This window comes from Suncus etruscus, chromosome X, assembly GCF_024139225.1.
Source record: "Suncus etruscus isolate mSunEtr1 chromosome X, mSunEtr1.pri.cur, whole genome shotgun sequence".
NCBI lineage: Eukaryota > Metazoa > Chordata > Mammalia > Eulipotyphla > Soricidae > Suncus > Suncus etruscus.
The window spans coordinates 123,853,428-123,873,178 of NC_064868.1; the positions used below are offsets into that span (position 1 = coordinate 123,853,428).

General features: G+C 34.4%; 1 protein-coding gene across 1 annotated transcript in view; it reads left to right on the plus strand.

Annotated features, from left to right (window-relative positions):
• Positions 1 to 17,111, plus strand: part of LRCH2 (leucine rich repeats and calponin homology domain containing 2) — a 123,605-nt gene extending 106,494 nt beyond the window's left edge. Inside the window, exon 20 of the mRNA XM_049767563.1 lies at positions 16,919 to 17,111. Coding sequence (XP_049623520.1) covers positions 16,919 to 17,038 — 120 coding nt within the window. The 3' untranslated portion in view covers positions 17,039 to 17,111. The remainder of the gene's footprint in view (positions 1 to 16,918) is intronic.
• The last annotated feature ends 2,640 nt before the right edge of the window (positions 17,112 to 19,751 follow it).

A 19,751-nucleotide genomic window follows, 5' to 3' on the forward strand; every position in this document is an offset into this window, starting at 1 on the left:
ATGGAAAAGCTGTATGTCCTGTCATGGAAATAGAGTTCTTTAAATCTAAATTGGAACTGCTTTTGTAACTTTTCCAGTGAATCCACACATGGTTTTTTTTTTGAGAATGTAGTCAGTGATTTATCTGCTAACAGGTTTTAAGTTGTGGGGAGATGGCAGAAATTTTCCTCTTTCAGTTGTTTAAGAGGCCTGATTTTACTTCAAGGACTTTCACATGCGATTGCATGGCACAGATTAGTTTTCCCTTTCTTTGAAGCTGCATATTGAAATTGTTGAGTAACTCTGTTACATCTGTCAGAAAAGCAAGGTGCCATTTCCACGCTGCATTGTTGAGCTCTGGTACGTCTTCGATTTCTAAAAGCAAAAATTATTATATGTGGAAGTAAGTGATAGAAATATTTCAGAACTCTCCCTTGACTCAGCCAATGGACTTCTTTGTGGTACAGAACAGTTTCATAGGCAACATTTAGCTCAGACAAAAACTCCTGAAATTGAGGAAATAAGGGAGCTACTAAGACCAAACAGGTGTAACACCACTAAGTATCAAGTTAGGCACAGAGGAGACCACGTATTCTCTCAATCCCGAGGGTGAGGGAGGAAGTTATGGGAGGCAGGATGGGAACGGAGGTGTAGGGAGAACAATTCGGTGATGGGAATCCCCCTGATATTAAATTAACATGTACCTAAAGTATTATTGTCAACAATATGTAAGCCACTATGATCAAAATAAAAATTATATTATTAAAATAAAAAAAGAAATAACTCTTGAGTTCTGCTGTGAATAGCCCAAAATCCCAAAATAAATATCATTTTTATCATAGTAAAAAAACAAACAAAACTCCTGAAATTGTCTGAGGTTTACTGTATGAGCTCTAATGAAGTTAACACAATTTTCATAACAGTTCCACTTCAGTGGTTTACTACACAGTGGTTGTTGGATGCAGCAGTGAATGGCTCTTGGATGAGAATGGATATGTTTGTCCATCTCTTGGTTAATGTGAGCAATTACTTCTTTATTAGACACCACAATGCTTGGAGCACCATCCGTTGTCATGCTGGCTACTTTAACCCAGTCCAGCTCCAAACTATTCACAATTAGCCAAAATTTTTCATAGATATCCTCACCTGTACCTGTTCCTTGGTTGTTTTGCAGTGAAGCAAGCTCTTATGTTAAGTGACTTCAAAGTAGTCATTCATCCCACAAATAAAAATTAGAAGTTGTTCAGAATCACAAACATCATTGTTCTCAACCAGTGCCACGGGAAAATAGGAAGTTTTTTTTTTTGGTGGAGTTTTGCAAATGCTGATGCAAATTGTGTCAATTTCTTCAATCCTTCATGTAGAGTAATTGTAGATCCTGACTCACTGCACTGCTAAGCAGGACAGGCAGTGGCTGCACAAACAAAGAGGGCCAGATAAATGTCCTAGATGGGTCACAAGTGGTCCTTGACTGTAGTTTGAGGAATCCTGGGTTAGTATGAATGTTGCCAGTTCTTTTTTGTCTGAGAATGTTTTTATCCCTCCCTTCCCTAAAAATGAGAGCTCTGCTGGGCAGTGGACTCTAGGCTGAAAATTTCTTTCACTGAGTAATTTGAATATGTCATTCCATTTTCTCTTGCCTGTATTATTTCATATGGGAGATCTTATTTGAATCTTATGTTCTTTCTCTCATACTTAAGGTTTTCTTATCCCTTACTGTATAAAGGAGTCTGTCTTTCTAATGTTTTTGGGTTTTATTTTTTTTTTTTTGCTTGCCATTTGCATTCTATGTATTGTTCTGTTAGAGTTATTTTGTTTGGCAGCGTTTCTGCCTCTTGGATTTGTACAGCAGCCTCTCTCTAGAGCATGCAAAAGTTCTCTGCTGTTATTATTTCTCTCACTACTTGTTCTTTCCCTTTTTCCTCCCTTTATGGTATCCCTATAATTTGGAGATTATTTCTTTTGTCTTTTTTCATTACATTTTCTTCCTTACATTTCCTGCCATCGTTTTGTCTTTAATTTCTTTTTTGACTTCTTTTTCAGTGTTTGTTTATAATTTGTCTTCAAGTTCATCTATATGGTTTCCACCTGTGTATTTCTGCTACTTTGGCTTGCTAATATGTTCTTTAATCCCTTCAATTCCATTTGTGTGGATTCTCTAGTTTTATGAAAGAGTTCTTTGAGTTGGTTGAATTGTTCATCTATTGATTGCTTTATTTTGCTGGCTAGCATATCTTTGATTATTGTTGCTAAAGCACTAAGTATTGATTTTGGATCCTCATCTTCAAGACCCCAGCTTCTTGATGGCTTTCAAGAATTGACTATGCTTTTTTCCGTATTTCTAGTTGCAGTTGTTCTCTGTAGTTTCCTGCATTGTTTTTTGCATTTTGTGGGTGAGTATGGTGGAGTTTCAGGTTCCCTATTACTAAGAAACTGATATGGATTGGGAGGGCAGATGGTTTAGATCACCTGATGGGCCCCAGGCTTAACCTAGAGCTTGGGAAAGCGAATTGGCATTTGGCCCTGGGAGCTTGGAGAACCTTGATTTAAATCTGTCATTCTATTAGGACCTGAGTACCCTCCCTCAGATGACACACCTGGATTGTTAGGGCAGACAAACCAGATGTCCTTATTGGTGCTGGGCTGAGCCTATAGCCTAGGGGAGGTGATTGGCATGTGGCCTTGTTCTTTACTTTTATCTTAATAATCTTTGAGAAAATAGAAACTTAGGAATTATTTCCATGATCTAAAATTATTTCTATGATATAAAATTATATAAAGTTGCCTATTTTGTCATTTTTTTATTTCAATAGTTTTTTAGTGGAATGTTTTTCCATAGTTATTGAATGAATTGAGGAATATGGATGGGGAAGGACTTTGTAGGGTCATATCTTTATTAGTATATGTTGGACCAAAGCTGTGAACCCAGATGATCTAACTCTGTGGGGAGCTGAGGCCTAGTAAGTCTCTAGCAGATGCCTGAGGCCTAACAGTCTCTAGCAATCTCTCTAGGGGCCTAAACATGGATGCAGCTTGCCTATACTAAGGTCAGTCTCAAAGGCTACGTGAGGCATTGTGACAAGCCAAAGGGAACACTGAGGCAGTAACCTTGGAAGAAAAACATACTTTAGACAGAACATATTCTAGACACATCCCGTGGGCTGGGAGAAGCAATATTTGTTATTTTTGTAGCCAGGTGCTAGGAGGAGTTATGTTAGGGGATCATTGCTTCTTATGTAGCTAGTCGACTTGAGGAATCTTTTTTTTTTATTTGAGGAATCTTAGGGAATAACATGCTGTTATCTGTGTAACCACAAGCCTTGAGAAGTAGCTCAAACAAAGTGTTTTAATCTACACTTCTCTTTACTGCTCTTTGTTTGCCCCCCACTCGCCATGAATGATATATAATGATCTCTTTACAATAAACGGAAGCTAGCTGGTTCTCACTAGTTTTCCCATTTTTGTGTGTGTGTGTGTGTTCTTTTTATGTTCTACACCTATATTCCCTACGAGAAATTAACCCATGTCTGTGGTTTCCCTGCAGGGGCAAGGGAGCCCACATAACTCGGGATCCATCTCTACTTTGGATGCTTTCTATTTCTATTCTTTATATAAAAGAAAAGGCAATACAGTGTACCATAGTCACCTTGTTGACAAACTTAGCAAGGCTAATAAGTAAGAATCTTATGAAAAATACTCTGACCATACTCTTGTTTCCAGTTTGCTTTCAGGTAGCATCAGTGCCCTGTCAGTTCTCACCATAACTGTGCAGGTGTGAAGACACTATTCATCAATTTATTTCACAGTATTTTGAATTATATTAGTTTATTTTCAGATGCTAGACCTAGATTCTGGAATAAATCCTACTTGGTCATTTTGTCATTTGTATGCATTTTGTATACATTTGTATACATATTGTCATTTGTATCTAGCTAGATCAGTTAACTAAATTTTTGTTTCTATATTTGTGTGTGTGAATGTGTGTGTGTTTGGGTGAATATTAGTCTCTAGGTTTATTTTAGTAACTGTGGCTTTGAAGTCAAGATAATGCTAAGTTCTTATTCTCTGTGCTCTTAATTTTTTTATAAGTTTTATGAAATTGCTATTTCTTTTTAAGTATTTAGTTAAATACTTTTTGTTTGTTTTTTTTTGGGGGGGCACTTGGTGGCACTCAGGGGTTACTCCTGGCTCTGTGCTCAGAAATTACTCCTTGCAGGCTTGGGGGACCATATGGGATGCTGGAAATTGAACCCAGTTTTGTCCCGGGTAGACAGCATGCAAGGCAAATGCTCTCTGCCATACTATCACTCTGACCACTTAGTTAAAATCTTTAATGTATTTATCCAAGAAATAATTTTCATTTTTGGAAGGATTTCATTGATTTAACTGTAATTTCAATTTTGGGGGAGTCACCACACCTGGTGGTGCTCAAGGCTTACTCCAGGCTCCATGAACAGGTAACACTATGGTGGTTCTCAATGACCATATATGGAGTCAAAGATTAAACCAGGTTGGCCACAAGCAAGCAAATACCCTATCTACTGTACTATACTTTGGGGCCCTAAAATTTAGATTTCTTAGATAAATATATAACCCCTAGAGTTTCTGTTTAATATGTCAGTTCAAGATTTACTTTTCAAAAAATGTCCAAAATTACCTCTGCCTCTTAAACACTGGGGGAAACAAGGGAGGGTTCCAGGACCAAACAGATATGTGATCACTAATAGTAAGCCAGGCAAAGAGGGGTCCACCTACTCTAGCAGCCTCGGGGGTGGATGGTGGGGTGTATGGGTTGTAGAAAGGGAATTGGAATGGGGGAGGACATATTTGGTGATGGGTATTCCCCTGATTCAATGTTAATATGTACCTAAAATACTACTGTGAAAGATATATAAGCCATTATGGAAAAAAAAGAATTGTGCTTTTAATCAGAAACTTTCTTTGACTTACATGTATTATTATATCAATTATATTATATGTTATGTTACTATATTACGTTATGTTAGTTTACCTCATTATGTTAATCAATTTGTCTCTTGAATAAATTCTTACAATAAAAAACTAAAAAATTAAAAAAAATGTCCCAAATTATACTGATCCTGCTGATCTGGCGATCACACTTTGAAAATTGCTGCATGAAAAGATAAATTAATTTGACATACTTTGTCAAATTTACTATTATAAACTTGAAAATACTTCCTTTTTAAAAAGTAGCAGATAGTATTCAATTGGCATATGTACCACATCTTCAAAATCCTTTCATCTGTCATAAGACACTTAAGTTCCATATCTTAGTTACTGTACTCATAGCAGCAATGAATTATGGTATGCATATATCCATATGAATGAACATTTTTAAGTCCTGAGACTAGACACTCAAAATTGTATTTGCTGGGTCATATGGCAACTCCATTTCTAAATTAATAAGGACTTTTAAACTGTTATCCACCTGAGTTGAACCAGAAACAACCCCACCAGTAGTGGATCAGAATTCCTTTTCTCCCCACATTCCAGCTAGCTCAGATTGTTTCCCCTATTTTTCATTTTTTAACTTGTTTTTTGTTGATCTTTGTTAATATGCTATGTATCCCGGATATTAAACCCTTATCTAAAGTGTTGACTGAGACTAATTTTGCGCATTCTGTTATCTGTCTTCATTTTAGGCTATGTTCCTTTTGCCATGCAGAAACTATTTCATGTCGTCCTATTGGTTCTTTTTTTCTTATTTTGTTGCCCTTGCCAGTGGTATCAGATCATTGAAGACATCTGTGAGTCAAAATCTTGGAGATTTATGCCTATGTTTTTCTCAATGTACTGGTTTTGGTTTGATCTCTAGTTCTTTGATCCACATTGTATTGACTTTTGTGTAAGATGTAAGATATGGGTTGGTTTTTAATTTCTTACATGTATGTGTTCAGTTTTCTCAACATCATTTGTTGAAGAGGTTATATTTACTCCTTTGAAAGGAGTTTTCAGCTGCTTTATCAAAATATGTGTCTCCCTATACATACATACATACATACATACATACATACACACATACATATATGTATATATGGGGTTTTGCCATTGGGTATTCAATTCTGATCTTTTCATCAGAAAGCCTATCTTGATTCCAGTATCAGACAGTTTTAATCAGTATAGGTTTATAATACAATTCCAAGTTAGATAATGAAATTCCTCTTTATTTCTTACTTATTTAATTTTTCTTTGGTTATTCATGGTCTCTTCTGATTCCACACAAATTTTTTATTGACTTTTCTAGGCCCTTGTAGAATGCTGTTTGAATTTGGAAGGGAATTGCTTTAAATGTATATTATAGCTTAGGTAGGATAGTAATTTTAACAATATTGGTTTTTTTAAATCCAGGAGTATGGAATATCTTGCCATTTCCTAATGTCTTATATCTCTTTTTTAGTTATGTAAAGTTATCTTGGTATCAATCTCCCACATACATTGTTGCTTATTATATACTTAATATTTATGAATACTATTTTAAATGATAAATAAAGGAAATTAAATATACTACACTAAGATCTAAAGCATTAGATATTTCAGAGACAATTTTCAGAAAAGAAATTTTCAAACCAATCTCTCCAATCAATGTTTATCAGAAAGACTGATCTGAAATATTCTTCTCTGAAACTGTCTCTGTTTGCTTTAAATATTATTGTAATATTAACTCCATAGAAGGTGTTAAGGATTCTTGTGTCTTACATGTTTTGGAAGAGCTTTACAAGTAAGAGTAGTAAGTCTCTGAAGTTTTGATAGAATTCACCCATGAAAAAGACCAGACATGGACTGTTTTGTTTTATTTTTTTTGAGAGATTTTTAGTTACTGTTTTTGGTTTCCTTACGTGTGATTGGCCTGTTCATTCTTTCTACTTCCTAGTAGTCAGCTTTGGAGATTTACATGAACTTTAGAATTTATCCATTTCTTCTAGGTCTCAAAATTAAGATTAGAAATTTGTTCATGGTGTCCTCATTATATTTTTATTACTGCAGAGTCATTGTAATTTCTACTTTTTCATCTCTTATTGATTTATTTGAACATTTCCCCTTTTTTCCTCATCAGTATAGCTCAATATTTTTCTATCTTGTTTATTATTTCAAAGAACCAACTCCCGGTTTCACGGATTCTTTGAAATGCTTTCTTGATTTCTGTGTTGATTTCTGCTCCAGTTTGTACTGATTCCCCCCTTCTACTACCTTTTGACTTCATTTGATGTTTATATTCAGATTTTTGAGATATATGTACATTGTTTTTTGATTTGGGCTTTTTCTATTTCTCAATGTGGCAGGCTTTTTCTGTATTCCATAGATTCTGACAGCTTGTCTCTTCATTGTTATTAGTTTCATTATATCTTTTTATTTCTTCCTTAATTTCCTCTTTGATCTAGTTGCTGTTTAACAGTAATTTGTTTAACTTCTACCTATTGAAAGTCTTTTCCATCTTCTTCCTCTGGTTAATTTCTATTTTATTGGCATTAGAGTCAGAGAAGTTACTTTTTACAATATTTATATGTATTAGTTATTCCCTAATATATGATCTATCTGGTAGAACATTTCATGGCACGACAGAACGTGAATTCTTGTTCTGGGAAAAAAAGAGCCATATCTGTCCAACAATCACAGTCCTTTTACTTCCTCATATAAGGCTTGTGTCTCTTTACTAATATTTCCTCTAGTCGATATGTTTAGTGGTGAATTGTTGATGTCTCCCACTATTGTTTTTCTATCAATGTGTTTCTTTAGGTTTGTTATCCAAAACCTTGTCAACTTTGCTGGGCCTTTATTCGATGCATAAATATTGATCACAGTATTTCGTGATCTATAGTCCCCTTAACCAATAGGTAGTGCCTATTAATGTCTCTAATCTCTTTCTTTATATTGAATGCTATTCACACTCATATAAGTATGGTTGACCCTGGTTTATTTTTTCTTGCATTAGCTTGTATGATTGCTTTCCATCCTTTTATTCTGAATCTGCATTTATCCTTTAGGTTTAAGTGTGTTTCCTATAAGTAGCAGATAGATGTATTTTCTTTTTGGATCTACCCAGCTACTCTACCTTTTTATAGGGGAGTTCAGTCAACTAACTTTGAGAAAGATTAGTGATATATAGGGATGTGTTGTTACTTTTGTGTATTATGTATGGAATCTAGTTCTTCTTGCAAGAGTCTATTTTTCATAGGTGGCCATTTAATAATTTTTGGAGGATTTCTTTGGTTGGCACAAATTCTGCCATTTCTTGTTTGTCTGAAAAGGTTTTTTTTTATCCCTCCTTCAAGTCTAAATGCTATCTTCTCAGGATTATTGGACATTTTTATTCAATACTTTGAATATATCATTACATGCTTTCCTAGCTTGGAAGATATCTTACGTGGTTTCCCTTATATTTGAGGGTTTTTTCCTCTGCGATGTTAAGTAGTCTGTCTTTGCCTTTTAATTATACCATTTTGATTACTGTGTGTCTTGGTCTTGTTTTGTTTGAGATTATTTTGCTTGTACTAATTGGACCTCCTGAACCTGTGCAGAAGCCTCTCTCCAGAGATGAGGAAAGTTCATAGCGATGATTTCTTCTGCCAACGATTATTCTACTTTGTCCTTTTCTTTTCAGTCTGGTATCCCAATGATTCAAATAAAGTTCCTCTTGCTATAATCTATCACAAATCTTACATTATCTCCCATTGTTTTATCTCTCTTTTCTTTTGTGACTTCAGTATGGTGATGGCCAGTATTTTGTCTTCAGTATCACTGATACAGTCATCTGTATGTTGAATTCTGTTGTTATGGTTGTCTATTGTATTTTTTAAATTCTTCAATTCCATTTGTTTGGATTCTGACATTCCGGATAAGTTCCCCTTTCAGTTGGTTGAATTGTTCTTCCAACAATTGCCTTATTTTCATGGCCATTGCATGGAGCATTGCTTTAACTTCCACACCATGAAGGTTGAATCTTTGTCGAGAGTAATGACCCTTCCTACCAAAGCACGTGAGTTCCTTTGTTTCTTCATTGTTTTATAAGATTTGTGGGTTCTGTGATTTGAGATTCAAATGTACAGTTATCTGAGACCTAAGCGGTTTACTTATATATTTAACAAAATGTTACCATTCTCAATAAGCTGTTAGTCTCTAATAATTTCAGAGCCCTAATGTGTTATTGCAGTTTTCACACAGGAGAATAACTAGTGACCCTATTTGTCAAGAGAACAATTGTAAAAGGATTTGAGGCAAGATATTGGAACCAGAAACACTGGAGTTAGTGGGGGTGAAAGGTGTCTACACAGTTTTGTGTCCTAGAAACTGAGATAGGTTTGGGGGGCTTTTTGGAGTAGAATGACCAGGGATAAGTGGCATACAGTGTGGAGGTTATGGGGCAGGCAGGGATCAGAGCCCTAGCCCTACCTAGCTGGCAAAAGAGGCTGTCATCAGCATTATGGGTCCTCCTGGGTATGTCCTGCATTCCACAGCTATGTGTACAGGTTTCCCATGCAGGGCTGCCATGGAGAAATCAGTACTTTATATGTTTTAAAAGATACATGGTTTGTAAATAGTTTTCCTCTTGAAGTCATATCTTTATTTTAGCCAGTTTCTTTCACATTGCAAATATTTAGTTTGAAGTCTCATTTATTTTTGTTTTGTTGTTTTGGTCTCTGTCAGTGGTATCATGGAAAATTTCCATATGTTTTCTGCATTGTAATTTATATGTATTTGTAATTGTAATATATGTAATTGATTTAATTTAAAGGTATTGAATCCTTTTGGGGGGGGAGCAACCCAACATCATGTAGGGTTATTCCTGGTGTACACTCAGAAATTACTCCTGGCAGGCTCAGGAGACCATCTGGTAATCTGGATTGGGTTTGAACTCAGGTTGGCCATATGCAAGGCAAATGCTCTATTTGCTATGCAATTGCTCCAGCCTCTTGAATCCTTTTTTTTTTTTTTTTGGTTTCTGGGTCACACCCAGCAGCACTCAGGGGTTACTCATGGCTCTATGCTCAGAACTCATTCCTGGCAGGCTCAGGGGATCATATGGGATGCCGGGTTTTGAACCACTGACCTTCTGCATGCAAGGCAAATGCCTTACCTCCATGCTATCTTTCTGGCCCCTTGAACCCATTTTTAATTACCATTTGTTATTTCTGTGATATGAGGATCAACTTTCTTTTAATTTATAAATGACTATAAATTACCCAATCCCATTTCTATCTAAAAGGCTTTTCTTGCTCCATTTAATGCCCTAAGTCATTTGTTATAAATGCCTTTAACATATATGAACTCTCTATTCCATTGCCCTGTAAGTCTGCCTTTATTCCAATGCTATACCATATTGATTACTTTTGTAAAGTAGCTTACCGTAAATGCCATACTTCCCATCTTTTCTAAGAATTTCTTTGGCTACTCAGGGAGTTTATAATCATCCATACAAATTTTACCATGTGGATGCTAAAATCCACAATCTATATGGATACCTTTTTTCTTTTGTAATATATTGCTCAATACTTGAATGCATAAGTACATTCTTTCAATGGCCACAAGGTTTTCACTGAGAACAGAAATGCAAATCTTGGAATTCCTGTGAAATGTAGAATGTCAAAGTAAACTTCCAACTAAAGTGCAGCCAGAAGTCAAGAGCATATCATAGAAAAAGCCCCATGTACTCACAGCCTTGTTTTCCTGAAAAACATTTACCCATATATCTAAAGGTTTTATTTTTTACTGCAGTGCTGTATTTGTATGAAGGGATGTGTAGAGCTCACCAATATACAGGCTAACCTAATCCAGTAGCAGATAGTGGAGAGAGAGGCTAGGATGTGGGAAATATCTTGAAGAAATAGTTATACCTTTATGTAGAACGTCTTGTGCTGCTGGCAGGGTCTTAGTTCTAGAACAAAAATACCAAATGGAGTCTGGTGTTTTAAACAAGCTGTCTCTCTTCCATGCTCCACCAGTGGCAGAAAATATGTAGCATGTAATTCTCTGGAATGGTCATAGAGGTCAGTGTAGAATTCTTCTGGGCTGTTTTTTTCAACCCCCTATCTGTTTTCAGTGTTTATCTTGACATAGCTGCCCACCCTTACCATGTTGCAGCCATGAATATAAAGAGAATTGTAACACAAAAAACACAGTTCGACCTTCAAGTAAATAAAGAAGCTATTCTAAATGCATATGTATAATTTTATGAAGTCATTAAAAATGGAATCCTTAAAGAAAATCAAAAGCTTCGAAAAGAAAAAATTATGGACAAAATAATATTTATAGTGGTGGAAAATGAGTTTCTGAAAATTCACATCTTCAGAAGGAAATAGGAATACTACCAAAATGGTCCAATGTAATATTTTTCAACAAGAAATTAACCATAGAGTTGGAAAAATCCAATGAACATTTCCATTTTGAAAAATTAGCTGAATCTTAAGAAAACAGCAAGCATTCTAGAAGTTTAAATTGCCTTATTCCCCTCCTCTCCTAAGCATGAACCTTGAAAATTAAGCATTTAGTATTATCTGTAGATATGTACAACTGCAGCCAAGCATATCCAGAAACAGGCAGGATGGATTTGAGTTTCAAAGGAACCTCATTCTCTGAGAAATATTATTTGACCTTTCTGTCATTCTTTGGAAAATCCCTATTTTCAGAACTAGTCTTTATGTGATTTGACTCATTTTCTGTAGTGAGAAGAAGCCTATCCTTAGGATTTTCTTTTATTAAAGGACAGATTAAATTATATGATATATGGCTTCCAAAAGTGTCAGTAATAGGGTGGGGGAAACAACAGGCTACCCCCAAAGGGAAAAAAAACAATGAAAAAGAAACCCTTTAATATGGGTATAGTTATCTATAAGTACGTTTGAAATACTCTGAATTATTCATTAGGCTCTATGTGAATGGGCATAAAACCCAGCAAGAGATACCTGTGAAGACTCTAATCTCTTACTTATGGCTGATAGCAAACGTTTTATAAATTGAGACTGAAGTGCTAACTGCCAGAGTGCATTCCATGCCAAGTGGTCTCTTGGCACATATCTGGAATTCTTCAAGGCAACATGTTTTCAGTCACAGTTAATCTACTTTCTGAGTAGAGACTTTAGTGGCCACAACATCCAAAGGAAAAATATTTTTTAAAAAATTGTTTTAGGCAAACCCTTGCATTTTGAACTTCTCAAGTCAAGGAATAATCAGTACGGGAACTGAGTGATTAGGGAGGAGGAAGGCTAAAATGACTTGAAGTGGTGGAGATTTGGGGGCACTTTATTGTGGTGGAGGAACAGTAAATATGTACATAAAAGAATAAATATAAACATGACAAAACATTTACTTCAATAATAATTTTAAAAGTGTAGTCATTAAATAAGAGTAACTAAAATACTCTGTCAACAAACACGAAGAAGGGGATGTTTACTTTCTAGATGTGCCACTTGTATATACCCATTTTAAAAATAAAAGTTGAAAAGTATACAGAAAATACACATATACATATATGTATCCATATATACATATTCAGAAAAATGCAACCAACTGAAATTGTCTCTGAGGAAGTCTGGGTGTTTAATACACTACCAAAATGCTCCAAATAGGCAACTATAAATATATTAAAAGGACTGAAGGAAAATGTATCTCAAGTTTTAAATGGTGTAAATCTTCAGACAGTTATTTGATGATGATGGAGCTGGAGGAATGAAATAGAGCAAGGGCATCTCTTCAGTAAGTGGAGCTGGGAAAACTGATAGATGAATGTGAAAAATTACACAAAAGTTATCTCAAAGTGGATTACAGATCTCAGGTAAGAACTGAATTCATAAAATATATTGAGGAAATCAAAGGCATAATGCTTTAGGATATGGTTCTCTCAGGTACCTTAGTGATTTGTGTCCAATGACAAAGAAACAAAAAATAAAAATTAATGGGACTGTGTCACACTAAAAGTTATTTGTATGGCAAAAGAAATGTGGTTTAAAGTAAAAGGACATAGGGCCTTCCCATACTCTCAGGAACCTGGTCCCACATGTACCAAGAAAGGCTACCAATAGAAAAGGAACGCTCTGAACTATCAAGCACCACTAAGTAGAATCCTCTCAGGTGTAAGTTGGTGCAGTGTTAATGTGAAATGTTATGGAGATGATTTTTAATGGTATTCCAGGGCCTGAAAGATAGTATAGTAGTTATAGCAGTTAGGGCACTTGCTTTTCAAATGGCTGACCTGCGTTTGATTCCAGGTACCTCATGAGGTCCCCAAATAAAAATAGTAATAAAATAAAACTATTAACAAATAATAAATTTCCTTAGGACCTAACAATACCACTCTTAGAAATTTAAATTAACAGTGTTAAAAATACTTGAACACAATGTTGCACAAATATATTTCTAGCTCTATTCACAATATCCAAAACATGGAGTCAGCTTTTATATAAACAGGTAAGTGAATACATATATACTCAGTGGAAAAATACTATTCCATTAAAAATGAGAAATTACCCTTTTAGACAAAATGGGTGGATCTTATACTAATTGAAATATGTAAGGAGATGGAAGAGTGCTATTGAATGGTTTTACTAATGTAGAGATTATGAATTAACAATGCAAACGAATTGGCAAGAATAAAAAAAACTAACTGTCTAAACTCAGTGAAAACTATAGTGATGACCAGAGTGAAATAAATGGTGGATGCAAAATAAAAATATCCATGAGTGGGTGAGACCGCCTCAGGCACCGTGCTTCTATTGGGTGGACAAGTCTGATGAAGCAGGGTAGTGGTAGAGAAATAATATAGAAAGCTTAGGGCAGATTCGTTTGAGTTGGTCTGCTTTTTCCTCATGATCTTTCTGCTTCATGGTCTCTGCTGCCGTGTGCTCTTTCTCCTGAGCCCAAAGCCAGAAATACTTTCTTTATTCAAACCCATTTCCCAAAACTGGAGGGAGGTCTGGTAATCTAGGTGGGTTTTTACATATCAAAACAAGAGGGTGGGGCCGGGCGGTGGCGCTGGAGGTAAGGTGCCTGCCTTACCTGCGCTAGCCTAGGAGACGGACCGCGGTTCGATCCCCCGGCGTCCCATATGGTCCCCCAAGCCAGGAGCGACTTCTGAGCGCATAGCCAGGAGTAACCCCTGAGCGTCACCGGGTGTGGCCCAAAAACCAAAAAAAAAAAAAAAAAGAGGGTAACAGGAAGAGGAATTCAGGGGAACACTTGTTTGGGGTTGATAGATGGGACTGATTATCTTAGAGGTAGACAGGAACATTGAAGAGATGATCTTTTTTTATGTGTGTGTGTGTGAGTTGGATGTGTGTGTGTAATTTTTTATTTAAGCACCATGGTTCCAAATATATTCTTTGAAAAGAATTATATTTCTCTTTCTATCATTGTCATGGTAGTTGTTAGTGTAGTTATTTCTCTGACTGTACTTACCACTCTTTGTAATAAGTTTCATATCGTGGGCTTGTCTTTCAGGTTCTCATCTCTATTGTTTCTGGCTATTATTGCTATACTGTTTTATTTTTCTTAAATCCCATAGATGAGTGAGATTATTCTGTGTCTATCTCTCTTCCTTTGACTTATTTCACTCAACATAATAGTTTCTATGTCCATCCTTGTATAGGAAAATTTCCTGACTTCTTTTTCCTGATGGCTGCATAGTATTCCATTGTGTATATGTACCACCATTTCTTTAGCCATTCATCTATTGTCGGACATCTGGGTTGTTTCCAGATTTTGGCTCTTATACATAGCACTGTTATGAATATAGGGATGCAGAGGGCATTTTTGTATTATATATTTTTGGTCCTAGGGTATATCCCTAGGTGTGGTATAGTGGTATATAATATAGGAACTCAAACTCCAGCTTTTTAAGGAATACCCATATTGTTTTCCAGAAAGGCTGCATTAGATGGCATTCCCACCAGCAGTGAATGAGAGTTCCTTTCTCCCCACATCCACTCCATTATTATCTCATCATTTGTTCTTGTTCTTTGTGATGTGTGCCAGTCTCTGTGGCATCAGATGATATATTACTGATAGGTGAAGAGGAGCATTTTTTTCCATGTGTCTTTTGGCCATCTGTATTTCTCCTTTGAGGAAATGTCTGCTAATTTCTTCTCTTCATTTTTTGATATGGTTAGAAGTTTTTCTTGTTAAGTTTTGTGAGTAGCTTTTATATCTTAGATATTAGCCCCTTATCTGATGGATATTGGATTAATATTTCCCCATTTCTCTGGGTGATCTTTTTAGTTGCTATTTCCTATGAAGCGAAGCATAGAAGTTTTTTAGTTTGATGTAATTTCATTTGTTTATCTTTGCTTCACTTGTTTGGGCAGTGATGTTTCCTCCTTGAAGATGCCTTTAGTCTCAATATCATGGAGTTTTTGCCTACTTTTCCCCCTGTATACCTTATAGTTTCAGGTCTAATATCATGGTCTTTAAACCATTTTGATTTGACTTTTTTTGCATGGTGTTAGATAGAAGTTGGCATTTGCTATTTTGCACGTGGCTGACCAATTGTCCCAATACCACTTATTAAAGAGACTTTCCTTGCTCCATTTTTGCATTTCTTGCCCTGTTATCAAGGATTAATAGATTGTATCTAGGGGTCATTCTCTGAATACTTAAGTGAAGAGATGATCTTTTTTAATGGTGGGATAGCACTGGAACTGCTATGGAAGAAGTAGTAACAATTGTACACATGTAGAGAGAAGTAATATTAACCCCCTGAAATTCCATGTTATAAGACAATGATCAATAAATGAAAAGTAAAATATTGAATAAGACAATAGAATTATAGATTCATGAATCAGAATAAGTAGTGATGTTAATTTATACATCTCAATGTGTTTTATATATTATTGTAAATTCCATAAAAATTCCAATGGCTAACTAGAAATAACAGCAGTAGAAAGATCCTAAATGTTTATTGAATAAGAAAGGACCCTGAATAACTATAGTGATATTTTGAGTAAGGAACTAAAGTTGATAGCTCATACTTCCAGACTTCGTATTATATTGCAAAATTAATTATGTTCAATGGATCACTAATTAAAGTTAAAATATGTAGTTTGTTTCTACCTGGATGGATAGATCTGGACAGTATGCTCAGTGAAATTAGTCAAATGTAGAAGGATAGTTAGAGAATGATCTCTCTGGTTCATGGGATATAAAGAAACAGAATGAAGGGAATGGCTAAAGACAATAGACCCTGAGAACTGGTCTGCTAAACTGAGCTACTGTTGTGGGATGGGGTAGGTTGAGGGTAGAAAGTCTGGTGGGGGATATGATGTTGGAATATTGTATGTTAATAAAATCTATCATGAACAATATTGTAAATCAAAGTTCCTAATATGTAAACAAATGAATAAATAAAAATATGGTAACTTGGATTAATAGAATAGAACACAGAAATTAAGCCACATATATAATGAATAAATTTTTGAAAAGTGTGCTGACAATAATTGATGAAGGATAATCTCCTTTACAAATGATGATTAAGAACATAGATATTACGTAGGAAAGAATAAAACTAGCCATTTGTAATGTACAGAAAACTACTTTATAAAACCTAAATATATAATAACTGAAAAGTGTAAAACTTTTAGAAGAAAACATAGGGGATAATATTCTTGAAAATAATCTTTGCACTGACCTGGGTTCAGTTCCTGGCATCCCATATGGTAACCAGAACCTCCCAGGTGTGATTTCTGAGCGAAGAGCCAGGATTAACCCCTGAGCACCGCCAGGCATGGCCCAAAAACCTAAAAAAATGAATATTTGTTGTAAAGAGGTTCAGGGGAAAATGTAAGGAGGAAATTATTATAGGTGATATTAAATTTTATGAGCTTTTGTACTCTTTAAGTAGAAACTGAGAACTTAAGCACATGTGCATTTCAGTTGCAAAGGAAAATTTATATTAGTGCACTTGTTTACTTTTTCATTTGTTGTGTTTTGTTTTTAGGAAAGACTCTGTTTGCCTCATCATATTTTGGAAGAAAGAGGTCTTGTGAAAGTTGGCGTCACGGTCCAGGCTCTTCTTGAATTACCTACAAACAAGGCTTCTCAGCTTTCTACAGCTTGATACACTATTTAAACAACATAAGTGTATAGTTGAATTTATTTGAAGTGATTTAAAATGTCACTCAATCATAAAAAAGAATTAATCTAACGCGATCTAGCAGGACTTGTTATATCCAGTTTTAGTGTTTTTTAAAGTTATGTTAAAACACCCCAATTACATTTTGAATTGCCCATACTTCTTTTGAGATGAACTGAATTCAAACGAGTTTCTGAAACATTTAAATGTTCTTTTAATGAAGTCAGTTGATAATCTTCATTATATTTCAAGAATAAAAAGGATACTAAATTGAAAATATAGTTTCAATGTAACAGTCACATTATGTTAACTTTTATATCATATCACACTAGTAAGCATCTGGATAGGTAATCATTTTTACTGACTTATAGAAAAGTATATATTTGAGTTATTTAATACACTTCTATTTCTAGTTTATACACAAGTTCTTCAATCTTTGGTCTTAGTTTCTAGAACAACAAAAGAAAATCTAGAGCTCTGCTGTTACATTCAATTCTTTTTAGGATTATAGGTTGTTGCCAAAATATTTTCAGTTGTAATGTAGATTGTTTACATGTGAAGTGCCTGTGTAATTGATGGCTCTTATATAGTCTTAAGCATTTTCACAACTTCTTTATTTCTATTAGTGTAATCCATGAAATTTAAAATATTTTAGTAGATTTTATAAGATCAGTAATATGTGAGCATTTAAATATGCCTCACATTTGACATTGTGATTTTTTATTTAGTCCACTGCAGTTTTCCTTATATTGGTTATTTCATGTTTAAAAAACAATGTTAATATGCTTAATTTATGCTATTTAAGTTTGCAACACTTAATCATCTTTTAGAATGTATTATTTCAAGAGTATTTTATTTCTGTATTGATATTACACAAAGAAGTAAAGTTTTTCACAACTAGGCAAAGAACTCATTATTAAGGTCATTTTGATAAGAATTCCAAAGTTTGGGTTTATATTTTCATTTTCCTTGATCATACATACATATTCTGCCTTCAGTTACATTCAGATAGAACAACAGAGGTATAGCTTTTTATTTGAAATATGGCCATTCATAGATCTTGTAATTCCTGTGATCCTCAGTTAACTTGATGTTGAATTAAACAGATCATTCTATAAATATTTCTCATAACTATACAGTGTTAAATAAAATCCTATTCAGTTTAGAGATAGCTAAATTTACATTGGTAGCAATGCAAGAAAATATCAAAAAAACATTACTATAACAATAACTTGATTTCCTATAGAAAAATATCAGTATAATTACATTTGTAGTAGGCAAAAAATAGACAAGCACCATATCTTAAATATGTGATTATTTGCACTTGTTACCTCTTCATATGGATGCAATTTATTACAAATGTTGGCTTGGGTCTTGAAAAAGATATAGATATATATATGCATATATATATATATCAACTAGTGTGCCAAATAGTATAGTTATTGTTGGTATAGGAACAACTTTACTATTTTTGGCTCTAGTATATGGATGTATTCTTTACATTCTCCAAGGGTCAAATTGGATTTTAAAAGAGTGATTTCTATGACTATAAGGTTTAAATAAAAAATTATTCTTAATTTATACTTCAAATATTTGAAATAATTACTGTTTTTCATTTGAATCTAACAAACCTCATTGACATGAGCAATCTCCTTGGTGAATATTGGATGAAATAGTTGGTGAAAATTTGGGCAATATAGTTAAGATATGGCAGATAAATACCTTAGTTGTTAGTTTTAAACATAAAAATTTGATATTGTGACAAATAAAGTGGCCTATGAAGTTATAGCAATCCTTGACATTGCTTTCATAATTACTATGCTATACTCTTTCTTCTCACACACGATTTAATTATTTTAAAATATTTTGTTTCATAGCATTGAAATATTCATAAAATTATAAGCCATTTCCTTATTGTATTTCATTTATCACTTATTAGTGTGAAGAGCAAATGCACCAGAACCTCATTGTAGCATTCTTAACTGCAAAGAAAAGTTTTATTTAATATGGGTCCACGCTTTGGCATTTTATTTACTCTAAGTGCCAAAAGGCAATGCCAACAAGGCATAGTTCTCAAGGATACGTTATACCAAGGCTCTGGTATGTTTCTTTTAGTAGTTTTAATTTTGTGTGAAATTTTATTCCAAAAGGTTTTTTTCTTATATATTGTGCTTTTATCAGTTATTGAATTAAGACATTGTAATTTTAATTGGGTTTGTGATTTGATGAGGGTTGAATAATAAAACAAATATATTTTAATAGGGGCAGGAATGCAGCTCACTGGCAAAGTTCATGCTTCTCATACGTGACGCCCTGGGTTTGATATCTAGCACCAAGTTAAACATTCTGTGTTCCTAAACTGGAGTAGACTGCTACTTTTGTTAAATTTTATTACTGTATGGCACAAGAAACAGTTGATGGTGAATATGTTAGAATTAAAGGAATAAAATTAAATGACCATTTGTTTAATAATTATCTTTACAGAATGCTACTTTAATGACTTTTCTAACTAAATTTTTTTAAGAATTCAGAAATATTTGTATTGGTTACAGATCTATGATCTTGATTGATATTCTGATGCATTTAAAAATAAATGGAACACTAAATGTACTTTACCGATGGAAACTGTGCATAAAATTGAATGAAAAAATGAATATCTGAGATCTCTTTCTACCTCCTTCCAGTTTTGAAAGATTTT